This window comes from Neoarius graeffei, chromosome 5 (assembly GCF_027579695.1).
Source record: "Neoarius graeffei isolate fNeoGra1 chromosome 5, fNeoGra1.pri, whole genome shotgun sequence".
In the NCBI taxonomy this organism is placed as follows: Eukaryota; Metazoa; Chordata; class Actinopteri; order Siluriformes; family Ariidae; genus Neoarius; species Neoarius graeffei.
The window spans coordinates 29,522,548-29,547,549 of record NC_083573.1 but is presented as its reverse complement, the minus strand read 5'-3'; the positions used below and the strand labels follow the sequence as shown (position 1 = coordinate 29,547,549).

General features: G+C 41.5%; 1 protein-coding gene across 2 annotated transcripts in view; it reads right to left on the bottom strand.

Moving 5' to 3' along the window:
- The window catches only part of LOC132886613 (cingulin), a 113,665-nt gene that overhangs the window by 63,554 nt on the left and 25,109 nt on the right, over window positions 1–25,002 (bottom strand). For both annotated transcript variants that reach the window (XM_060921480.1, XM_060921481.1), the window contains exons 2-3: window positions 12,595–12,846; window positions 6,031–6,634 (exon numbers count right to left, since the gene is read on the bottom strand). In XM_060921480.1, the coding sequence (XP_060777463.1) occupies window positions 6,031–6,634; window positions 12,595–12,845 (855 nt within the window). In that variant the 5' untranslated portion in view covers window position 12,846. The remainder of the gene's footprint in view (window positions 1–6,030; window positions 6,635–12,594; window positions 12,847–25,002) is intronic.

Sequence of the window (25,002 nt, the reverse complement as noted above, 5' to 3'; positions counted from 1 at the left end):
CAAACATTTGTTGAATTTATTTTATTTCCTTGCGTCGCACCTTAATGACGTCAGCGCGCGGTATTTTTCCCTTCGCGGTTTGTTCCTTCTCTCTCGCCATAGTAAGACACCCACATCCGCTTGTTCTGACCCACTGGAGGTAGCGTCACAGTGCTGTTAGCCAATCAGAGGTAATACGTTTACATGTCATGAATATTAATGATAAGACCCGCCCCCACCCTCTACCCTTCGCCGCCTCCTGCTTCTCATTAGCAAAACGATGCACTGGGGAAAAGCGCTGAAATGGGGCTTTCTCCCAGGAGGCTATATCTACGTGCCGAGGGTTCATTTCGAGAAAGGCTGCGGATATAACATCCGGAAACCTCCACGAGCCCGTTTAAAGCATCAACAAACCACCATACCATGGGACCTTTAAAAATACATAAATAAATAAATAAATCTCACATATGGGCCTACATGAAAAACTGGAATAAGAATATGGAGATGTCTAAAATGCAAGCCTTAAAAATAAATAACTGGGCTATGTACGTATAAACAAGAAGCTTGGTGCTTAACTCAAAATTGCATAATAATTACAGGGTTCTCCACGAGGGGTTTTAGAGGTGCGGGCCGCCCCCCTTTCTGTGATTCCCGCCCCCGTTTAATTTCTGCCACCCCTTTACAAAAGGAAGAGACGTCCCTTTGTTTTCTCTGTGACAGATAGCCTTTCTCTGTTGGAGTACCAACAACGTGACAACACCCGAGTGTGAAACTCATTTACCAGCAATTAGTTTAGTCAGTCTGACGATTATAGTCTAAGAAAAGCGTTTCACACTTCGGCGTTTTTGACACATTGTTCTTGCGCCGGGAGATAACACGCCTTTATAATAACGTGTGAATCGACACCAAGTTCGAGATAACTGTTATTGTCGGCAGAGAAATAAAGGATAAAAACAAAAAAGTTCAAAAAGTTGGTGCGGCAAGCGTGATATTGCCTATAAAACCGTGAGGATATAACCTGGCCGTCAGTGTTACTGTAGCTCTTGAAGTGCGTACACTCTGTTGAAATGTCTCTCGAGCGATTCGGTTTTACGCGTAAGCGTTGAAGTGGATGTTTAGGAAAAGAGGAAAGCAGGTAATTTTGAGTTAGTTTCTTTCAAATATCAAAGCATTTTGTGCAACCATATTTTAGAGATCATATTAGGCGGTGTAATATTACAATGCATTTTGCTTGAGTCTGTATGAATGAGTTTAAATTACAATGTCATTTTTCTTTATCTTCTTAGACTGTTAACTGGTGAACATGGATGGAGCAGTGTAAATATAGCCATAGAGCAGTGTAAATATAGTTAAAACATCTTTTCAATGTACTTTACTCTCTAAAAAAAAAAAAATTATTTTTTCCAGTGGTGCCTGCAATTACATTTCCATTTCAAACAATGTCAGCTTTTGTGGAACAATGTGAATATAGTTAATACAAAAACTTTTCTCTACTTTTCTGTTCTTTTTTTGTAGTTTGCTAAATAAAAAAAATATTTTTTTCCAGTTCCATTTCAATGTATCTGAATATGATGTGCAAGTGTGTAATGTTTGATGTATGATGTGTTTTGTACCAGTCCAATTGATTCCTCTATTCTAAATGATTACTATTTGAGAGTACTTTATGCAAATTGTATGCAAATGACATATGTAAATTTATGCAAATGTGTTTCAAGGTCATCCGATTGACCCCCACCCCCCTATATTTTCAATCCGTGGAGAACCCTGAATTAAAAATAAAACACTGCAAAAACTCATATTTTAGTATTGCTCAATGGCTAACTTCTGAATCCAAGTTATCTACTTTGGCTTTCCTTTCCTGTTAACAGTCTGATAAACAGTTGTTTGCCGTCAACACTGCTACCTGGCACTGAGAGCAACTTCAGCTCCCTTCTCTGGCCTCCAGAGCTCAGGACAGCGATCCTTAGTATTTGCACCGCCCACTTCAACTGTCTTTGTGAAAAATTGCAGTTTTATTTTTTACCTGTGCAAGTTTGTAGAAATGCCGAATATCTGACATGATTCACGCTAGCGCCTAATGTACCTTTTAAAAAGCTACAGTGCGGTGTTGCAGTCGAGTCACTAAACTTTGAGTCCAAGTCCAGTCTCGAGTCCCCGGTGTTCAAGTCCGAGTCATTACAAAAAAATTAGAGTTGAGTCTGGGGCGGCACGGTGGTGTAGTGGTTAGCTCTGTCGCCTCACAGCAAGAAGGTCCTGGGTTCGAGCCCCGGGGCCGGCGAGGGCCTTTCTGTGTGGAGTTTGCATGTTCTCCCCGTGTCCGCGTGGGTTTCCTCCGGGTGCTCCGGTTTCCCCCACAGTCCAAAGACATGCAGGTTAGGTTAACTGGTGACTCTAAATTGAGCGTAGGTGTGAATGTGAGTGTGAATGGTTGTCTGTGTCTATGTGTCAGCCCTGTGATGACCTGGCGACTTGTCCAGGGTGTACCCCGCCTTTCGCCCATAGTCAGCTGGGATAGGCTCCAGCTTGCCTGCGACCCTGTAGAAGGATAAAGCGGCTAGAGATAATGAGATGAGTCGAGTCTGTGAACAAGACTCCAACCGCACCATTTGACAGTGGCTGTTTTAGCGCCATTAACATTAGCTTGTTCCTGAACAGGTGAATGTGCATTCTCTTTATCAGGGAGTGCAAAGTATTCTGTCAGAGATGGTTGGGAGACGGCTGTAAGTGCAGAAGGTGTGATTATTAATATAAGTGATGACAGGTAAACAATCCAGAATGGCAGGTAAAATCGTAACACAGTGAACCAGGCAATAGGTCGAGCGAGGCACAAACAAGCTATCGTAGACTCGGCAGAATCAAAGATGAGAAACAGGAAATCAGAGATCAGGAAACCAAACAAGGAAATAAGGCTCGGTAACGTGTCAGCAATGCAATTCAATACTTCGCAAAGTAAGTGCATTTTCACATAGGCGCGCTGATTAGGACTAAATCCTGTGCAGGTGAGAGTTGTTTACAGCGCAGGCGCGAGGGTCCGCTTGGCGCACGCCCGAGAGTCTGATTCACGTGCCAAGGCGCGCAGGTGTGACACTCTTGCACAAAATTAGTATAAAAATGAATGTAGATATAAATATCTTATGCCAAATTATTATGGCATGTTACAAAAAATAAAGAAAAAAAAAATCGGAGTCCTTGTCTCCAGTTTACGAGTCCGAATACAGTTAATGCACGAGTCCAAGTAATCAGTGCTCAAGTCCGAGTCAAGTCACAGGTCCTTAAAATTAGGGCACGAGTTGGACTCAAGTACTACAAGCCTGCAACATTGTTACATTCATTAAAATGTTAGCATACTTGTAATTTAGCATCAAATACAAGTCGCCTCTTTTACGCAGCCTGTTCAAGGTGGAAATCGTTCCTTTATTCCGCCTCGCATTCTGCATTAAACATCTGAATACGGACAGAACATGGGGTCTGTGTTCTGCCTCGGAGTCCGAATGACTGGTAGTAACAGAGCTGGTATTGACATCTGTGTAAAAGAAACAGGTGGCACAGCAGAAAAGGGGTGCAACATTTTTGACACTGACATTCTTCTTTCCGAGACCAGCATGAATTTAAATGTCTTCGTCTACAGCGCCCAAGACCCACACGCTTTTCTGCCTCAAATCACTTCCTACTTCACCTTCTCCTCAAGATATTTCTGATCAAAACATTTTGCTTGCACAAGTCTCTCCACTCCCCTCTTCCTCATTACCTCTCCCTACCTCTCGGTGTATGTACGTGTTTCTAAGCGCAGTTTTCCAAGACACTTTTTCTCCCAAAAAGCCGGATGAACTAAAGGACTCAAACAAACATGAATTAAGTAATGAAAAAGTGATTACATGTTGCATACAATGCTCAGTAATTTGCTTGCGTTTAAAATATTGGTACGGTATAAACTGTGACGACAAACAAAAGCACCTCCTCGACACGCCGTTCACCCACAGATGTTTTGAAAGCAGCGCCGGGATGCTTGGAGTATTCATATTTCCAACGCGTACATGTGTCACCCTAGATGCTGATGCTCCTTTGTGACATCACGCCTCTGGTTGCAGAATGACGGCTCGCAATGTAAAAAGACACACTGATACAGCTTCATCCCAGCTTTATTTGGTTCAGTGTACAACCCCGATTCCAAAAAAGTTGGGACAAAAGTACAAATTGTAAATAAAAACAGAATGCAATAATTTACAAATCTCAAAAACTGATATTGTATTCACAATAGAACATAGACAACATATCAAATGTCGAAAGTGAGACATTTTGACATTTCATGCCAAATATTGGCTCATTTGAAATTTCATGACAGCAACACATCTCAAAAAAAGTTGGGACAGGGGCAATAAGAGGCTGGAAAAGTTAAAGGTACAAAAAAGGAACAGCTGGAGGACCAAATTGCAACTCATTAGGTCAATTGGCAATAGGTCATTAACATGACTGGGTATAAAAAGAGCATCTTGGAGTGGCAGCGGCTCTCAGAAGTAAAGATGGGAAGAGGATCACCAATCCCCCTAATTCTGCGCCGACAAATAGTGGAGCAATATCAGAAAGGAGTTCGACAGTGTAAAATTGCAAAGACTTTGAACATAACATCATCTACAGTGCATAATATCATCAAAAGATTCAGAGAATCTGGAAGAATCTCTGTGGGTAAGGGTCAAGGCCGGAAAACCATACTGGGTGCCCGTGATCTTCGGGCCCTTAGACGCCACTGCATCACATACAGGCATGCTTCTGTATTGGAAAACACAAAATGGGCTCAGGAATATTTCCAGAGAACATTATCTGTGAACACAATTCACTGTGCCAGCCACCGTTGCCAGCTAAAACTCTATAGTTCAAAGAAGAAGCCGTATCTAAACATGATCCAGAAGCGCAGACGTCTTCTCTGGGCCAAGGCTCATTTAAAATGGACTGTGGCAAAGTGGAAAACTGTTCTGTGGTCAGACGAATCAAATTTTGAAGTTCTTTATGGAAATCAGGGATGCCGTGTCATTCGGACTAAAGAGGAGAAGGACGACCAAAGTTGTCATCAGCGCTCAGTTCAGAAGCCTGCATCTCTGATGGTACGGGGTTGCATTAGTGTGTGTGGCATGGGCAGCTTACACATCTGGAAAGACACCATCAATGCTGAAAGGTATATCCAGGTTCTAGAGCAACATATGCTCCCATCCAGACGACGTCTCTTTCAGGGAAGACCTTGCATTTTCCAACATGACAATGCCAAACCACATACTGCATCAATTACAGCATCATGGCTGCGTAGAAGAAGGGTCCGGGTACTGAACTGGCCAGCCTACAGTCCAGATCTTTCACCCATAGAAAACATTTGGCGCATCATAAAACGGAAGATACGACAAAAAAGACCTAAGACAGTTGAGCAACTAGAATCCTACATTAGACAAGAATGGGTTAACATTCCTATCCCTAAACTTGAGCAACTTGTCTCCTCAGTCCCCAGACGTTTACAGACTGTTGTAAAGAGAAAAGGGGATGTCTCACAGTGGGAAACATGGCCTTGTCCCAACTTTGAGATGTGTTGTTGTCATGAAATTTAAAATCACCTAATTTCTCTCTTTAAATGATACATTTTCTCAGTTTAAACATCTGATGTGTTATCTATGTTCTATTCTGAATAAAATATGGAATTTTGAAACTTCCACATCATTGCATTCCGTTTTTATTTACAATTTGTACTTTGTCCCAACTTTTTTGGAATCGGGGTTGTAAACAACCAAAGCTGAAATACTGAGGTGTCTTCTTTGCGCCAATACTGCGGAATGTGTGCGTAAAAAAATCCATAGCTAGCGCTGGACAGATCGTCATACACAAGTACCATGTATAAGGTGTTGTAGATAAAAAGGTTTACAGTGTATACAAAAAGTTGTAAAACATGAAGCACCATTTTGCAGACTTTGTACTAGTCATCATTATTGAATGGTTTCACAGTTAGAAAAAATGCCCTCGAGCTCAAAATCAATGCTCGGTACAATCATGTTAGATAGATACACCACTCACATGCGCATCTACTGTTGACCAATCCTTATTTAAACCAGAGGAAGGCACGGCTGCAACCTTGGCCACAGAACCAGAGGTTCGGCTTGGTCTCTTGTAACCTGAAGCAGATGATGATGGAGGAGGTGCGTATTCATTTTGAGGCACCAACTGAGCACAAGAAAGGACAGTGGTTGCAGTATCTGGTTCGTTTCCTGCATGAACACCAGGAGTACGCCCCCTGGAGGAGCCTCCGATGCTGCCAGCTTGTCCAGCAGAACTACTTCCTCCATTTTTGGTGCGTCTGTCATGTGGAGGTCTTACAGTACCGGAAGATGATTTGTAGTAGTTGCTTATTCCTTTCAGATTTTCCGTCTCTAAAGAGCCGTTCAGCTCTGCTTGGTGGGAGCCTCCCCACCGGTTCCTTTCCATCCCTACGCCAATCGTGCCGTCCAAGTTGCCGTAGCTGCCAGAGCGCCCGTCTCCATTAGGGCGCCTAAACTCGTTTGGAGGGGAGTTGTAGTCACTCTCTCGGTCCAGAAGAGAGCCGTGAGATTGAGCCCGTCGCAACACACTGCCATCTGAGGTGGGAAGATAAGAACCATCCTCGATTCCATCCTCCCGCTTCCTAAAGGGTCAGATAAACATTACAGTACTATATGTGAAACAATGTACATATTGCCAATAATAACAGCATAATGTTTTATTCTGCTTATAAATGTTGGGAAAGTTAGTTCCTGTTATTTCTGCCATTATAGTAGCTATAAACATTTGTTCATCAGTGTCTTTTTCTCCTCTCTGTAGAAGTAAACGCAGCTGGTCAGAGTGCTGAAGACTCTCCTGTGATCCTTCAATTATGTTAAACAGCTCCTTACAGGAAGCTTCACCATATCAACAATTATTCTTTTTTAGTATACAGTGGTGCTTGAAAGTTTGTGAACCCTTTATTATTTTCTATATTTCTGCATAAATATGACCAAAAACATCAGATTTTCACACAAGTCCTAAAAGTAGATAAAGAGAACCCAGTTAAACAAATGAGACAAAAATATTATACTTGGTCATTTATTGAGGAAAATGACCCAATATTACATATCTGTGAGTGGCAAAAGTATGCGAACCTTTGCTTTCAGTATCTGGTGTGACCCCCTTGTGCAGCAATAACTGCAATTAAACTTTTCTGGTAACTGTTGATCAGTCCTGCACACCGGCTTGGAGGAATTTTAGCCTATTCCTCTGTACAGAACAGCTTAAACTCTGGGATGTTGGTGGGTTTCCTCACATGAACTGCTCGCTTCAGGTCCTTCCACAACATTTCGATTGGATTAAGGTCAGGACTTTGACTTGGCCATTCCAAAACATTAACTTTATTCTTCTTTAACCATTCTTTGGTTGAACGACTTGTGTGCTTAGGGTCGTTGTCTTGCTGCATGACCCACCTTCTCTTGAGATTCAGTTCATGGACAGATGTCCTGACATTTTCCTTTAGAATTCACTGGTATAATTCAGAATTCATTGTTCCATCAATGATGGCAAATGGCAAGCCGTCCTGGCCCAGATGCAGCAAAACAGGCCCAAACCATGATACTACCACCATCATGTTTCACAGATGGGATAAGGTTCTTATGCTGGAATGCAGTGTTTTCCTTTCTCCAAGCATAACGCTTCTCATTTAAACCAAAAAGTTCTATTTTGGTCTCATCCATCCACAAAACATTTTTCCAATAGCCTTCTGGCTTATCCATGTGATCTTTAGCAAACTGCAGATGAGCAGCAATGTTCTTTTTGGAGAGCAGTGGCTTTCTCCTTGTAACCCTGCCATGCACACCATTGTTGTTCAGTGTTCTCCTGATGGTGGACTCATGAACATTAACATTAGCCAATGTGAGAGAGGCCTTCAGTTGCTTAGAAGTTACCCTGGGGTCCTTTGTGACCTCGTCGACTATTACACACCTTGCTCTTGGAGTTATCTTTGTTGGTCGACCACTCCTGGGGAGGGTAACAATGGTCTTGAATTTCCTCCATTTGTACACAATCTGTCTGACTGTGGATTGGTGGAGTCCAAACTCTTTAGAGATGGTTTTGTAACCTTTTCCAGCCTGATGAGCATCAACAATGCTTTTTCTGAGGTCCTCAGAAATCTCCTTTGTTCGTGCCATGATACACTTCCACAAACGTGTTGTGAAGATCAGACTTTGATAGATCCCTGTTCTTTAAATAAAACAGGGTGCCCACTCACACCTGATTGTCATCCCATTGATTGAAAACACCTGACTCTAATTTCACCTTCAAATTAACTGCTAATCCTCGAGGTTCACATACTTTTGCCACTCACAGATATGTAATATTGGATCATTTTCCTCAATAAATAAATGACCAAGTATAATATTTGTCTCATTTGTTTAACTGGGTTCTCTTTAACTACATTTAGGACTTGTGTGAAAATCTGATGTTTTAGGTCATATTTATGCAGAAATATAGAAAATTCTAAAGGGTTCACAAACTTTCAAGCACCACTGTAAATATGGAGGTGATCATAGGAAATTGTGCATGCTGATTGGTTGAGAGATTCAGACTATTTCTCGATAATCACCTTGAGTGAGTCGGCAAAATGGCGTCCAATCGCTTCGTCACCGTAAGTGAGGAAGAATTACAAATGATGAAAGAAAATGCTGTTCCTAAAAGCACAAAAGATGCTCCCAAGTTTGGTCTAAAACTATTCAAAGGCAAGGTGGGAATTGGGATTTATTTTATCCATTTCAAAACAAAGTATTTTATGCGAGTCACCATAGATAAGTCACAAGTCTGCACACATCACATTTGCATAATGCTGTTGAAGTTTGAAATATATTTTTTTAATAAGATTTAAAAAAAAAATAAAAATAAATAAATAAATAAAATCGCCTGTGTATTTATACTAAAACAATTATCTGCCTCAGGCTTAGTGAATAATAACCTCAACTTCATCTCCGTTACCATTAACTGATATTTGTTTTGTCTTTGGCAAATTATTAATTATTCTATCTACATTCACTGGATATGCGCAATTGCGCACTCTAATTGGCTACTCTACTACTAGGCTAACAGCTCATATACCATGAGTAGAGAAAACCAATGTCGGAGCGTGTTACTGAACCAACAGAAAGATGAAATAAAAACTCTACTCGGAAACAACCCCCCCGAAAAATACAAAAGAAGGGAAGAGGGGGAAGGAGAAAAAAAAAAGGAATAAGAAGTATTTGATGGTAGTAACGCATTTTTTTTCAAGAATCATCATAGCATTTTTCACAAACTGCTATGGTCATTTTGCCAAATTTGTTTCAGTGGAACTGATTTTGTTGAACGTTTTGTCTAAAAGTTTTCATTTATCAAATTTGCAAAAAAAAAACCCTCCATTTCTCAAAATCCAGTGAACGTGGATACAATAAACCAGTTATTCCACTCAAACTTGTCATACATGGTTTATAGCCAACTTGGTGCTATGCACCTCGTTGGCCATCAGCTCCTGTAGGGCTCGATTTCATCGAATAATTATTAGTTTATTTTAATCCATTTATTATTAGTCTTAAATATGTGAAGCCTCTGCATTACAAGTCCGTGAATGAGCCGTTATTATAGCAGGGATGGCAACAGGAAAATTTTATTTCAGCTGAAACTCCGAACGGGGGGTTCAGGGGGGCGGAGCCCCCCTGAAGCTTTAGCCTTTTTAGCCTCTTCTACCTATTTTCTAGCCATTTTACATGTATATTGTGTGAAAAATACATGATGAAAATAAGTAAGTATCTAAAGTTTAATTGAAAAAAAGACAACTTACTCTGACTGCCCCAGGCATATTTACGAAGTGCAATAACATCCGAGTGTTTCTTGACCTTAGAAGCACGGTCAATTAATGCCACACAGCCACGGGATCCGTAGTTGATCACATCGTTACAATAAATGCAAAATGCTTTGCCAGGCAAATCGCACTTCTTGATAAACTGTTCAAGCGTCTCGCTGATCTCCTCGATCTTTTTTCCAAGTTTCACTTTCGTAGTAACTGTCCGCTGTAGCCAATCCCAACGAAATTTGTTCTTGACATTGTCATTCAGCCACCGATGCTTCTTGATCTCGTGATAAAAACTTCATATTTCCGAGGAAAACAATGCTCTCAAAACCTCATGCAAGACATTTAGCTAAAGGCAAAATGGCGGCCAGTGAAATGAAACATGCTTTCGCATTGGTTGAATCCTTCACTTCGCAACCAATCACAGACTCGTTTGCTTATTTTCATTGTTACACTCGATATAGAAGCTTCCGTTGTTCGCGAGACATGTGGTTTCGATACGATTTGACACTAATCTCGGTAGCAGCAATAAAAGTTAGGTACCTAACCCCCCCCCCCAAAAAACTTTTCTCTACGGATTTAGACGTTCCACAAAAATGATAAAATTGAAATTCAAAACGGCAGATTTCCGCCGTTCGGCGGAAAATTGCCATCCCTGTTATAGAAACAATATTTTTAAAAACAAGTGCGTCGATATAAATATCTGTTTTTCAGCTGCACGCAGTCAGTTCTATAATTTTCTACAAACAGCAGTTGCTAAATCAACAACATCTGACCAATCAGATTTCAACAGTGCTATGGTATAATGTTTTATTGGCAATCTTTAAAAAACATTGCCTACAAAAAAAAGCACAAGTGGCTTAAAGTAAACACAATGTTCAGCTTCTTGGGTTCACACTGTGTTCGTCATTAGCCTGTTTACTCATCTGAACACAACTTGCTCATTTAGTGCCAGGTTACATATTAAAAAAAGCACATGGAGAGACTTTCAGGCTACTGCATGTACATTGTGATGGATAAAGTCTTAAATGCATCCTGTAATGATGTAGTGATGTGACCAAAACATCTGGAGTATACAGTGCTGAGCGTAAATGAGTGCACCCCCTTTGAAAAGTAACATTTTCAACAATATCTCAATGAACACAAACAATTTCCAAAATGTTGACAAGACAAAGTTTAATATAACATCTGTTTAACTTATAACGTGAAAAATAATATAAACTTAGATTACACATTTTTCAGTTTTACTCAAATTAGGGTGGTGCAAAAATGAGTACACCCCACAACAAAAACTACTACGGTACATCTAGTGCTTTGTATGGCCTCCATGAGTTTTAATGACAGCACCAAGTCTTCTAGGCATGGAATGAACAAGTTGGTGACATTTTGCAACATCAATCTTTTTCCATTCTTCAACAATGACCTCTTTTAGTGACTGGATGCTGGATGGAGAGTGATGCTCAACTTGTCTCTTCAGAATTCCCCAAAGAAAATATCATTTCTTTACACCACAAAGGTGAAGGCTACAAGAAGATCAGCAAAGCTTTACTTATCAGTCAGAATATTGTAGCAAAAGTGGTGCAAAAATTTAAGAAAGATGGAACTGCAACCATCTCAGAGACGTCCAGGTCGTCCACGGAAGTTAACACCTCGACAGGAGCGTCTTCTGATAAGAAGGGTTGAAGAAAATCGGCATGCAAGTTCACTGCAGTTATCGGAAGAAGTAGAAAGCCAAACTGGGGTGACTATTTCCTGTGACACAATACGGCGTACACTGCAGAGGAATGGCATGCATGGATGCCGTCCACGAAAGAAGCCTCTCCTAAAGCCCAGGCACAAAAAAGCCCGCCTAGAGTTTGCCAGGGCCCATGCTGACAAAGGTGAAGACTACTGGGACTCTATACTCTGGAGTGATGAGACAAAGATAAATGTTTTTGGAACTGATGGCTTCAAAACTGTATGGCGTCGCAAAGGTCAGGAATACAAAGAAAAATGCCTGGTGCCTACAGTGAAACATGGTGGTGGCAATGTCCTTATGTGGGGCTGCATGAGTGCTGCTGGTGTCGGGGAGCTGCATTTCATTGATGGCATCATGAATTCACAGATGTATTGCTCTATACTGAAAGAGAAAATGCTGCCATCACTCCGTGCCCTTGGTCCTCGTGCACTTTTCCAACATGACAATGATCCTAAACACACATCTAAGGCCACTGTTGGATTTCTGAAGAAGAACAGTGTGAAAGTGATTCAGTGGCCAAGTATGTCTCCTGATCTGAACCCAATCGAACACCTATGGGGAATTCTGAAGAGACAAGTTGAGCATCACTCTCCATCCAGCATCCAGTCACTAAAAGAGGTCATTGTTGAAGAATGGAAAAAGATTGATGTTGCAAAATGTCACCAACTTGTTCATTCCATGCCTAGAAGACTTGGTGCTGTCATTAAAACTCATGGAGGCCATACAAAGCACTAGATGTACCGTAGTAGTTTTTGTTGTGGGGTGTACTCATTTTTGCACCACCCTAATTTGAGTAAAACTGAAAAATGTGTAATCTAAGTTTATATTATTTTTCACGTTATAAGTTAAACAGATGTTATATTAAACTTTGTCTTGTCAACATTTTGGAAATTGTTTGTGTTCATTGAGATATTGTTTAAAATGTTACTTTTCAAAGGGGGTGCACTCATTTACGCTCAGCACTGTATAACCAAAAGGGTGGAAATGGGCAGAAAAGGTTGATACACTGTAAGTATAAATGTGTTACCTGGGCAAGCTGCTGTAATTTGGGGTTCGGAGTTGCACTCCATAAGAGTCGCCCTTCTTTCCATCCTTGAGCACTACATACGGCTGTCCCGCGATGCCCTGCACCCTGACAGCCACGCCATAGCGGGACGAGGATTTCCCCGAGCCATCTCGATGCCCTCCACCTCCACCATCATGCAGGTCATTTATGAAGCGGATCTGTACCCCATAATCCACTGGGTTTTTTTTACCCGAGGCTGATGATGCAGACATGCTGGAACAGACAGGGGAGGGGGGGAAAAAAAAAAAAAAAAAGGTCATCAATCAATTCATTCATCAACTAGCATATTATTCAGAAATGATCGGAGGAAACTCAAAAGAACACAAACAGGTGAAACTTGTCACAGAACAAGTCAAGCTCAGGATTAAACTGTGGACTTCGGAGCTGTGACCCTGCAATGTGACCCATTAATTATATATTTTGATAATCAAAACAGATTCAACTAGTGCTGGGCGATACAGCTGGAAAAATCTCATCTCATCTCATTATCTCTAGCCGTTTTATCCTTCTACAGGGTTGCAGGCAAGCTGGAGCCTATCCCAGCTGACTACGGGCGAAAGGCGGGGTACACCCTGGACAAGTCGCCAGGTCATCACAGGGCTGACACATAGACACAGACAACCATTCACACTCACATTCACACCTACGGTCAATTTAGAGTCACCAGTTAACCTAACCTGCATGTCTTTGGACTGTGGGGGAAACCGGAGCACCCGGAGGAAACCCACGCGGACACGGGGAGAACATGCAAACTCCACACAGAAAGGCCCTCGCCGGCCCCGGGGCTCGAACCCAGGACCTTCTTGCTGTGAGGCGACAGCGCTAACCACTACACCACCGTGCCGCCGCTGGAAAAATCTATCATGATTAAATATTATTGACCATTTTTAATAACCTATTTTTTTAAAATAATTACCAGGTGATAAGGTTGCATTTAACCACTTCATTCTGAATTTAAAACACCTTACTTTTATCAACAATTTCCTCATCATCTGCACAGTGCTTCCCCACACAGACTTCACATGAAAGGAATATTAACGGCCTCCAAAGCATATCTGATGAATCACATTTACAAACAATTATGAAGAACGAGGAGAGAGTGATAGACAAATAATAATGAACATGACGTACTGTAATCGCTACACAGAGCCGTGCTGTGCTGGAATGAGCGGCCCAACAGCTGACCACATGAACAGCGCTTTTACGCTGTAGACTTTCTTAATTAATGTGCACGTTCCATGTTATCATCATTACCATTACAACATGGAGCACTCAAGTCCAGTTGACACATTCGGCTTTTTAATACTACTTTATTTCTTGCTTATTTAACTTGCGATTATTAAAAGGACATGTACATTTGCTCATTCGATTTGTTTTTGTGCCATTAATAGAAATTAACAGGCCATTTTTGCTTTTGTGTGCTTCTTTTCAAGCCAAAAAATGATAGTCTTTTTTCAGAAGCCCGTGGTTGTCGCTGACAGCATGCATGATTTACTGAGCAGCGCGAGCTAAGCAAATTTTAATCCGTGCAAGTGAAGCATGTTCCAATGTGCTCAGAAATCACTTTTGTGCTCAAATGTAATAACAGCTCTTTCCACCCGGCTATCACCATAAGTATATTTAAAACCTGTGCGAAAAACTGCTCATTTTCTCACTCCATGCCCTTTCTGTTGTCACGTGTCAACAGTGCAACTGATCAATACACCCATTAATCATCCCTGTAGCACATTCCATTATCAAGAGATATATTATGAGCATGCCTGGGGTATACACACCTGCCTTTGCGTATTCCTCATACACTTGTCTGGTGGTTTGCATTTAACGCATTTGTATGATTCGATCAAACAATTTTCTTATTGCTATTGATGAAGTGTCTATTGCCAGTACAGATCCATATAGTTTCATTGCGCAGGCCTAGATCCAGCATGCCATAAAGGAAAAAGAATAGCTGATGGTCGCACCAGCAGAGCTCAAGTTCGACTGTAATTTCAAGTGTAACATCTATCTTAACCTTATTTTCAGAGCAGCTGGTTTCAAACTGGCACTGTATTGAATTTTGGTTGCACCCTAATAACTAACAACTACAGTGGATGGATGGATAAATAAATAAATAAATAAATAAATTCACACACCCTGTTAAAATGATCAGTTTGTCTGATGTAAAGAAAATGAGATCATGATAAATAATTTCAAAACTTTTCCCACCAGGGCAGCACGGTGGTGTAGTGGTTAGCGCTGTCGCCTCACAGCAAGAAGGTCCGGGTTCGAGCCCCGTGGCTGGCGAGGGCCTTTCTGTGTGGAGTTTGCATGTTCTCCCCATGGGTTTCCTCCGGGTGCTCCGGTTTCCCCCACAGTCCAAAGACATGCAGGTTAGGTTAACTGGTGACTCTAAATTGACCGTAGGTGTGAATGTGAGTGTGAATGGTTGTCTGTGTCTATGTGTCAGCCCTGTGATGACCTGGCGACTTGTCCAGGGTGTACCCCGCCTTTTGCCCGTAGTCAGCTGGGATAGGCTCCAGCTTGCCTGCAACCCTGTAGAACAGGATAAAGCGGCTAGAGATAATGAGATGAGATGAGACTTTTCCCACCTTTAATGTGACCTATAACCTGTACAATTCAATTGAAAAGCAAACAAATCTGTTAGGGGGAGAAAACATAGAATAAGCTGGTTGCATAAGTGTACACACCCTTAAACTAATACTTGGTTGCAGCACCTTTTGATTTAATTACAGCATTCAGTCTTCTTGGGTCGGAGTCTATCAGCCTGCCGCATCTAGACTTGGCAATATTTGCCCACTCTTCCTCGCAAAAGCGCGCCAAATCTGTCAGATTGCGAGGGCAGCTCTTGTGCACAGCTCTCTTCAGGTCACCCCACAGATTTTCAACTGGATTTAGGTCTGGGCTCTGGCTGGGCCGTTCCAAAACTTTTTTGGGGTCTTTGTCGTGCTGAAAAATGAAATTCCTCTTCATCTCCAGCTTTCTAGAAGACATCTGAAGGTTTTGGGCCAGAATTGACTGGTATTTAGAACTGTTCATAATTCCCTCCACCTTGACTAAAGCCCCTGTTCCAGCTGAAGAAAAACAACCCCAAAACATGATGCTGCCACCACCATGCTTCACCGTGGGTATGGGGTTCTTTTGGTGATGCGCAGTGGTGTTTTTGCACGAAACATACCTTTTGGAATCGTGGCCAAAAAGTTCAACCTTGGCTTCATCAGATCATAACACATTTTCCCACATGCTTTTGGGAGAGTTGATGCATTTTTTTTTTTTTGCAAAACTTAGCCAGGCCTGGATGTTTTTCTTTGACCCTACCTCATAGTCCAGACATATGGAAAATACGGGAGATTGTTGTCACATGTAGTACACAGCCAGTACTTGCCAGAAATTCCTGCAGCTCCTTCAGTGTTGCTGTCAGCCTCTTGGCAGCCTCCCTGACCAGTTTTCATCTTGTTTTTTAATTGATTTTGGAGGGACGTCCAGTTCTGGGTAATGTCACTATTGTCCCATATTTTCTCCACTTCTTGATGACGGTCTTCACTGTGCTCCATGGTATATCTAATGCTATGGAAATGTTTTTGCACCCTTCTCCTGACTGATACCTTTCAACAATGAGACCCCTTTGACGCTTTGTAAGCTCTCTGTGAACGCTGGCTTTTGCTGGAGGATGCAACTGAGTAAATGTCTGAACTTTATTTGGGGTTAATCAGAGTCATTTTAATTGATGGCGGGTGTGAACCCAAAAAGACTGAATGCTGTAATTAAATCAAAAGGTGCTTCAACATAAGGTATTAGGCAGAGACCCGTCCACCCGTAAATTTGACGGGCAATTGCCGATTTCAACGGGCAAGTATACACACAGACGGATACTGAAACGGACGATAATGCCGAAAATTTTCGCACATGAATACTCCCACATGTCATCCGATAAATCCAGTTATGTTCCGCCCACACACGGACTGGCCATCGGGAGTAGCGGGAGTTTTCCCGGTGGGCTGGTGGTTCAGCGTGGGCCGGCGGAGAAAAAAAAAAAAAAAAAAAAAAAAAAAAAAAACAGTTGCGCGCTGGCCTTTAATATGATAAGCAATGTTAACAGTTTCTTTAACAAACTGTTAACATTGCTTATTACAGTTGCGCGCTGGCCTTTAATATGATAAGCAATGTTAACAGTTTGTTAAAGAAACTGTTAACATTGCTTATCATATTAAAGGCCAGCGCGCAACTGTTTTTTTTTTTTTCTCCGCTGGCCCACACTGAACCACCGGCCCACTGGGAAAACTCCCGCTACTCCCGATGGCCAGTCCGTGTGTGGTTCCACCATCATTTACAAATCGTAAGAAACACAGTTTAATACGAAAAATACTGAAAACTTGAAATGAAAAATCAGAATATTTCATCGTTTCCGCCATTTTGGCCCGCACTGAATCTTGTAACATGCGGACTGAATAAATCGCGAATTCTGATTGGTCGAAAATTGCCAAACACCCTGCGTTGTAGTTTCCTCTTTCTTGGCGGGAGAACCGCATTTTTTTTTGCTGACTCACTCTTCTGGATCAAGATGAATCCCAACAAACGCCCCAAATTGAATGTGACAAAAACTGATTCGTTTTTCCACAAAAAGACAGAAAAGGTATGTGTGATACATTGATTAACAAGGGGGGTTCATTGGGGTATGGTAAAATAGAATACTGTTGGGTTTTTTTTTTTATTAAATACTGTAACTAGATCAAAAGATTATATACAATTCATTGTTGTTTATTTTCTTTTCACTTTTGTTACCAAATCAAACACCATACATACATCTGATACATTCAGGAGTGAAACTGAAAAAAATACAAAGTAAAAATATGCAATATTTTTGATCAAAAATTACACGCCATTTCACCCTGAAAATGTCCTAGAATGCAGGAAATGAAGTCTAAATTTCAAAAATTTTCTGGGGGGGCATGCCCCCAGACCCCCCTAGAGGGACTTCGCGCCTGCGGCGCTCGTCTTCGCACCTGCGGCGCTTATCAGGATTATATAAAATATTATTTTTGACTGGTAAATTTCTTTTTCTGCCTAATACCCTACTTCAACAAAGTATTAGTTTAAGGGTGTGCACACTTATGCAACCAGCTTATTGTAAGTTTTTTTTTTTTTTTACCGCTAATTTTGTTTGTTTTTCAGTTGAAGTCTACAGGTTATAGGTCACATTAAAAGGGTGGAAAAAGTTTTGAAGTTATTTATCTTGGTCTCATTTTTTTTACATCAGAAAAAACTCTCATTTTAACAGGGTATGTACACTTCATATCCACTGTACTCAAGTTGCGTCCTGAATCAAAGCGACACTTAAATTATTTTCGAGTTTAAAGATGTTTCTATCGTTTCAAGCCAACCAACAGTACCATATAATGCAAACAGACATTTTGTTACCATACAAGGTAATACAGCATTTTCGAGCCAACCGGAGTTGCAAACAGGAACATGAAAACTACGTTAAACATTGTGTTAACGTTAAAACTAACTACTCGTGATCCGTGGGAGTTTTGATTCTTAGACGAGTGGCATCCAGGCATGACGGGGAAGGCGGTGGCGGCGGTTTGGAAGAACTTTTGACGGGTTATGTTTTGTTGCTCTGGCTGTGAGGAAAAACAGGAGGAGGTGTGTTTACATAATGACAGCACCACAGACCAAATCACTCTACACACACACACACACACACACACACACAGATTTGTGCACTTGGTATAGAGTCAAAAAGACTCCGAAATGAACCCGTGGCAAAATATCTAAAAGCGCCTGTCTGTGTTGTGCTGAAAGTCAACTGAAAGAAGGACCGTTATTTGCCGAATTTCTGTCCACAGTTGAAATTTTACAAAAAGGTTCAGCTGTGGAAAAATTGCTAAGTATTCTAAATAACTAAATACTGTGTGTTTCATATACCGTAGTAGCTTATGCCCTGTTGTAAACATATAAATATAGCTGCAGCTTTGAAGTCTTCAGTGGATTATCGTGGTTTGGCATGTTGACTCGGTGTTACTCGAGTACACACACATGAAAGGTAGCCACACAAGAGTCAATATTGTGTACAGCAAGCTGGATTCAGACCTGGAGTGCATACGGGCTGCAAGATGAACCAAACAAATGAACGCATGTACAAGTTACAGTGGCTTCTAGGAGAAATACAGTTTTGCACCAGAGACGAGTATAACCCGAGTTCACCATAAGCACAGCTGAAAATACAACCTAAACATTAAAACTGCTCCAAATGAGTACCTGTAGTATACAGCCCATATTTAGACTTAAGGGAGCGAGTTTTTCACTGCAACCGACCATATAATCATTGTGTGTGCAGCGAATGGATACAGGCGTTTAAACGCACTCCTCAAAGTAGACATTAGGCTACAGGGACAAGGATGGCGTTCCTTAAAGCCAGACTCCACCCTGAAACATATTACACTGCAGTATTTGTGAGGTGGTGATTTGTTTCTGGTGCTGTATTTTTATTATTCCTGTTAGAAGTTGGGGTCACCTGCCACACTCGCATCACGGCGGGGGAACATTTCTAGCACAGTTAGAATGGCATTTAATAAGGGAAAATATTTTTGAAACTATATGGAGAAAAAGTGGCGGCACGGTGGTGTAGTGGTTAGCGCTGTCGCCTCACAGCAAGAAGGTCCTGGGTTCAAGCCCCGGGGCCAGCGAGGGCCTTTCTGTGTGGAGTTTGCATGTTCTCCCCGTGTCCGCGTGGGTTTCCTCCGGGTGCTCCGGTTTCCCCCACAGTCCAAAGACATGCAGGTTAGGTTAACTGGTGACTCTAAATTGACCGTAGGTGTGAATGTGAGTGTGAATGGTTGTCTGTGTCTATGTGTCAGCCCTGTGATGACCTGGCGACTTGTCCAGGGTGTACCCCGCCTTTCGCCCGTAGTCAGCTGGGATAGGCTCCAGCTTGCCTGCGACCCTGTAGAAGGATAAAGCGGCTAGAGATAATGAGATGAGATGAGATGGAGAAAAAGTGGTAATAGTCAAGTATTGCTGTTAAGTCCTAAAAACATGTGAAGCCAAGCCCCCAAATGAGGTAGGAGGAGCCAAGGATTAAGACCTAAAGAGGGAAACAGAAGTCAGGCCACAACAACTAATACTGCTACACGGCTGTAGTTATAGAACTAAAGTTTATAGAACTATAGTTTATAGAACTAAAATGGTGAAATATATTGTTAATCAATACAAGTATAAGAATTTTTACATCTTATTACATTTAACTCACAATAGGAGTATGGACTAGTTTTTTGTAGGTTGCATTGTAGAATGCCTTTTTGTAACATTGTCAGAAAACAATATTTAAAAACAAACAAACAAACAAAAAAAACCCAAGAAACAAGAGTGCTCGGAGAGCACAATATCCCCTGCTGGCAAATGTGCCATAACTCTGATAAAATGCAACCGAGTTGAATGAAATTGCAATATGCGTATTACTGACAAAGAATTCTGTCAAGTTTTATGAAATTCCTCCAAAAATTGAGAGGAGTTGATTTCAGAAGGTGAGTACCCTTCCTGGGACGGACGGACATTGCCACAACATAATCCCCCTTCGAGCCTTTCGGCCAGCGGGAGATAAAAAAAAGGGAACAAGGAAAACACCATGCTGGCTCCCGGGTGGCACAACAGAAAAGCTCTCGCTCCCTAGTCAACTACAGTGACGCTAGCTAATCATGGGTGTCCATGATCTCATGCATGTAGAAGCAGTGGGCAGACAGCACTTTCCTCAAGTGTGTTACATCGCCCCCTGATGTTTGAAAAGATGTGGCTGACTGGAGTCGCGTGCCTCAGAGGAAGTATGTGCCCTCCTTGGCTGGTAGCTGTCGTGTGATAGCAGAGCTGTCTAGTGGGAAGGAACTGGCCATAACTAAATGATGTTGAAAATCGGGGGGTGTTACCCATATGACTTAAATCAGGCATGACTGATGGATTCCTAGAGTAACTGGACTGTATTACTAAATCATCTGAAAGGCAACAGAGTAGACAAGTAAAAGGTTTTCCCTTCAGACACACTCATCACCTGGGAACCATCTGCAGAATAAATTAAATCTGCTGCATTTGTAACCAAACTGAAATGTCTTTTTTTTTTTTAAATCAGCTATTGCTGGGTTTCACGAGACGTCACATCTGCCTCATTAGCTATTTAAAACTTTAGCTGGTGGTCTACTCTACCAAAGCTCAGTTGACAAAGCGTTTGTACGGAGAAGGTGCATTGCTCGCATGAAAAATGCCTTACGCTTGCGTCGTTTTAGGTTGTTCGAATTGATCAAACCTTGAAACTGAAAAGTTTCTTCAGGGTTCGCCGTGAACTAATAAAGGGTGAACGAACACAGGATTTCACAAAAAGACGTCGAGAAAGGTGGCTTTTGAACCGCTCGCTGAAATCGAAGCGAGCTGAGTCAAAGCATGCTGGAGTTTGCAGTGATCACTTGGTGAAAGGTTTGCATCTCCCTCTCAGCTGCGTCCTTAGTGTTTCCCAAGTACTTTTCTTGCTATGTGTCACTTTACGTTACTTTTTTTTTTTTTAAATCATGAAGCACTAAAATCCCCAGCTGTTTCTTTGTTTCCTCCTCACAAAAGTCCATATGCATGAAGGTCGCCACAAAATTCTTCCCCAGCCGGACAGTTACAATGCACCGTGATCACTTCTCCGTCTTGTTTAACTAAGATCCAGGTCTTTAAAGGGGTTTCTGATGATCTTTGTGAATGATTTCCCTGAGAGATAAGAGCCAACACAAGTGAGAATCAAGGCAAACTGTTTGTTTACACTTCAACTTGCAGTGCTTTGTTATAAAGACACGAATGAAAAGCTTTAAAAAAAAAAAAAAACTCCTCTTACACGGGCAAAAACAATACAGGATTCATTCGGCAGCGACTTGATACCGAGGTCCTTTACCCAGCCACGTACCAAAAAAAAAAAAAAAAAGTTTTAAGCTTCCATACTCTTCCACGCTTTCATCTGTTTTGTGGTGTAAAAGGACGTCTGCAACACCAGATAGTTCGAGATGTCGGAGAACTCGACTGAAGGGTAGTTTTTGAGATCGTATGACAAAATCCTTCTTTCCCAGACTGTAGGGGTCGATTCCATTGCACATAGCAATCTTCTGAATAGATCTAAAGCGAGCAGCGGCTTCTTGATTACGAGCGTACTCTGATAAGTTATCGCCAGTTGTCTGCACTACGGCAGCCTTTAGACCACCAGCTATTTCACTTCCGGTAAAACCATTAAAAAAAAGTCATGTGACTGAAACCCAGCAATAGCAACTTGATTCTGTGGGCACTTCTTACTGATCACCACAACCAACCCCAACACGTCAAAATGGCTTTTGAGGGTTAGTTATACTGCAAATCCCATTTTCATAGCCAGTTTCTTTATAATCTCAAAACAGTTTATATTTAATAAATAAATAAAAAAAAAAGTTCTTAAATGCAGATCTATAATGCATATCAAACTAAAAATGACAGAAAATCAATAAGATGCGTCTGTTAACTGTGCTTCATTACTCATTAAAACATACACAAAACAGCACATCTCAAAGAAACACTAATTTTTTAAAAATTTCTCATCGTCAATAGTGCTTTATTTTTACATGATTTCTTCTAAAAATAACTGAGTATTAAACGAGATCTTTCGGCATGTATAAGGAAGTGCTATATTTAACATCACGTACTCCTCCTTGCTGTGAGGGTGGTGCGGTTAAAGTGCAAAGGGTGTGTGACATTACAATCCATCAGCACGTTGACTTTGTGAAGACCGCAAGATGGGTGTGTGTCTATTCTGACTGGATTCAGCAGTTTTGACATGCCATGGCATCTGACCGCTCGAGATTGCTTTATAATAAATGTGACGAGTCACATTCCAGCAGAACAGGAGTGACATTTCAGAAAGCAAAACCATTTCACGGTGTGTCTAGGTTATGCCGTAGAAATGGAGAGGACGTTTAAAAAACAAACAGAGCATCATCTGAATCATTATAAACAATCTTTAAAAGACAATTCAAGTGAAATGACCCAAAGGAAAGGACAAAAGAATTAAAGGAACTAGCTCTATGGTCTTATCAAAAGTTCACTGCGGTGATAAAAAGAGCAACTACCCGTTTAGTTCAGAGACACACCTCCCCTTGTTCCTCTCTCTCTTTTTTCCCATAGACATGCACGTTCAAATGACTTCCTCTTTAATATGTATACAGTAACAAATCACAGCATTCTGCAATATCCTGTATACTCATACAAACGAGATAATGCTTTTCCTACATCTATTTCATAATGGTTTTAGAGACAGCCAGAGTGCGCATGCGTGCAAGCCGAATCAAGTAAAAGAAAGTGGAGCAGTGGAGTTGGCAGCGAGTGCAGTTAAAAGGTCTCATTCTCATGTGACCATTCAGCAGAATTACAGCCAAGTAATTCACAGTCTAGTGAACAGTCTCAGTCTTTATTCTGGATCACCAAAATAGTGAAAGCAACAACCTTGGATTATATTCCTTCTTACTATAAGAAAAATAACTAGGATATTACACGGTGGCTTGAAGATATCAAGATCAAGATATCAAGATATATTTATTTGTCCCGAAGGAAATTTGTCTTGGACAAACACATAGCTGCCACAGAACATCCAACACGACATTGACAATTTCATACGAATGATGACAACACACATAAAGATACATAAAATACATAAAGTGCGCTACCTAAAGTGCAAACCCAAGGTGCATCCAACGTGCCTCTCCAAACTTACATACACACATGCACACACACACACACACACACACATGCGCGCACACATGCGCGCACACATGCGCGCACACATGCGCGCACACATGCGCGCACACATGCGCGCACACATGCGCGCACACACACACCATTACAGGACAGCAACACCAGTTAACGGCCTGAGTTCAGAAGATTCACCGATATTGGAATGAAAGAAAATTTGTACCTATTCAAAAACCTTTTTCTACTTTTAACTGGGACTCTATATCGTCTGCCAGAGGGCAACAGCTCAAACTCTGAGTGTAATATGTGAGGGGGATCTTCAATTATTTTTCCTGCCAATTTGAGTACAGACTCCTCATATATTTCTTGAGTGGTGGGGTGCTCCCTCACCCCCACCACCTTGAGTGCTGAGCGAGTCAGTCTATTAATTTGGGACTTTAGTTTTACAGTTAAATTCCCAAACCAAACAGTAATTCCATAGCGTAGTACACTCTCAACAACTGCACGATAAAAAAGTAACAATATTCTCTGTTGTACACCAAACACCCTTAGCCTACGTAGAAAGTGTAGTCTCTGTTCAATCCTAGCACACACATTTTTAACATGAACACTCCAGGACAAATTATTGTCAATATAAACACCCAAATATTTGTAACAATCAACCTGAACAATAGTGGTATCACTGATGAGTAGTGGAGTATGGTCCCCCACATGGCCCGGGTCAAAGACCATTTCTTCAGTCTTTTTGGCATTTACAGTGAGGTGGTGGTCCTCACACCACTGCACGAACCGATGTACCTCTTGTTTATAAACAGAGGTATTTGAATCCTTCTCTAACAAACCCAGGATGAAGTTTATCTTCAAGTGGTGAATGTATACGTATGTATAAAATTTTATTCCCCCCCAATGAGAAAAGATAAACTTCATATCTTCAAGCCAACGTGTGGTTTTTTTTTTAAAGGGGAACAGAGGGCAATATATAGAATAAATATAACAATAAAACACACATTAACAAACCTTATTCAAGACTTACAAAAGTTTTTTGTTCTAAGGTTGGAAAGTTATAGTGCTCGAGCAAACTATTTCCGCAGTTTGAACAGCCCGCCATGATATTAATTTTATCCAATCAGAATGCACGTTCATTTTCTCTGCGTAACACTCATGACGCATGTATGTGCCCGGTTGTGTTGGCTCATTGAGGTTGGGAATAGCACGTGTGAATCGGAAAGTAGGATGAATTGTAAGTGATCGGCTACACAATGCCACAGTGTGTTGCTTTCGGGTGTAATAACAGGACCGATGGAAAGCATAACGATCCTCCAGACGTGTCTTTTCACTCGTTTCCGCTGAAAAACACCAAGCGAGTTCGAGCTTTCTTCTCTTCTTTCGTCATCACCGGAGTCGAGAGTACCTCTCCTAGGTTCAAACTGGTACCCTTCTAAGCCATAGCCTGCTTGCAGTGTGTCTTGCGGGATCTCTTCGTATGATTCGACAGAGCTGTCGCTTTCACTTGATGCGCCCGACGCCATGATTACACGCTTCTCTCCTAGTGCAGTGGGTAGGGCTGACGTCACGGTCTTTTAAAAATGGCGACTCTTGTGCCGTTTAGCGTACCGACTATTATATTTACAATTA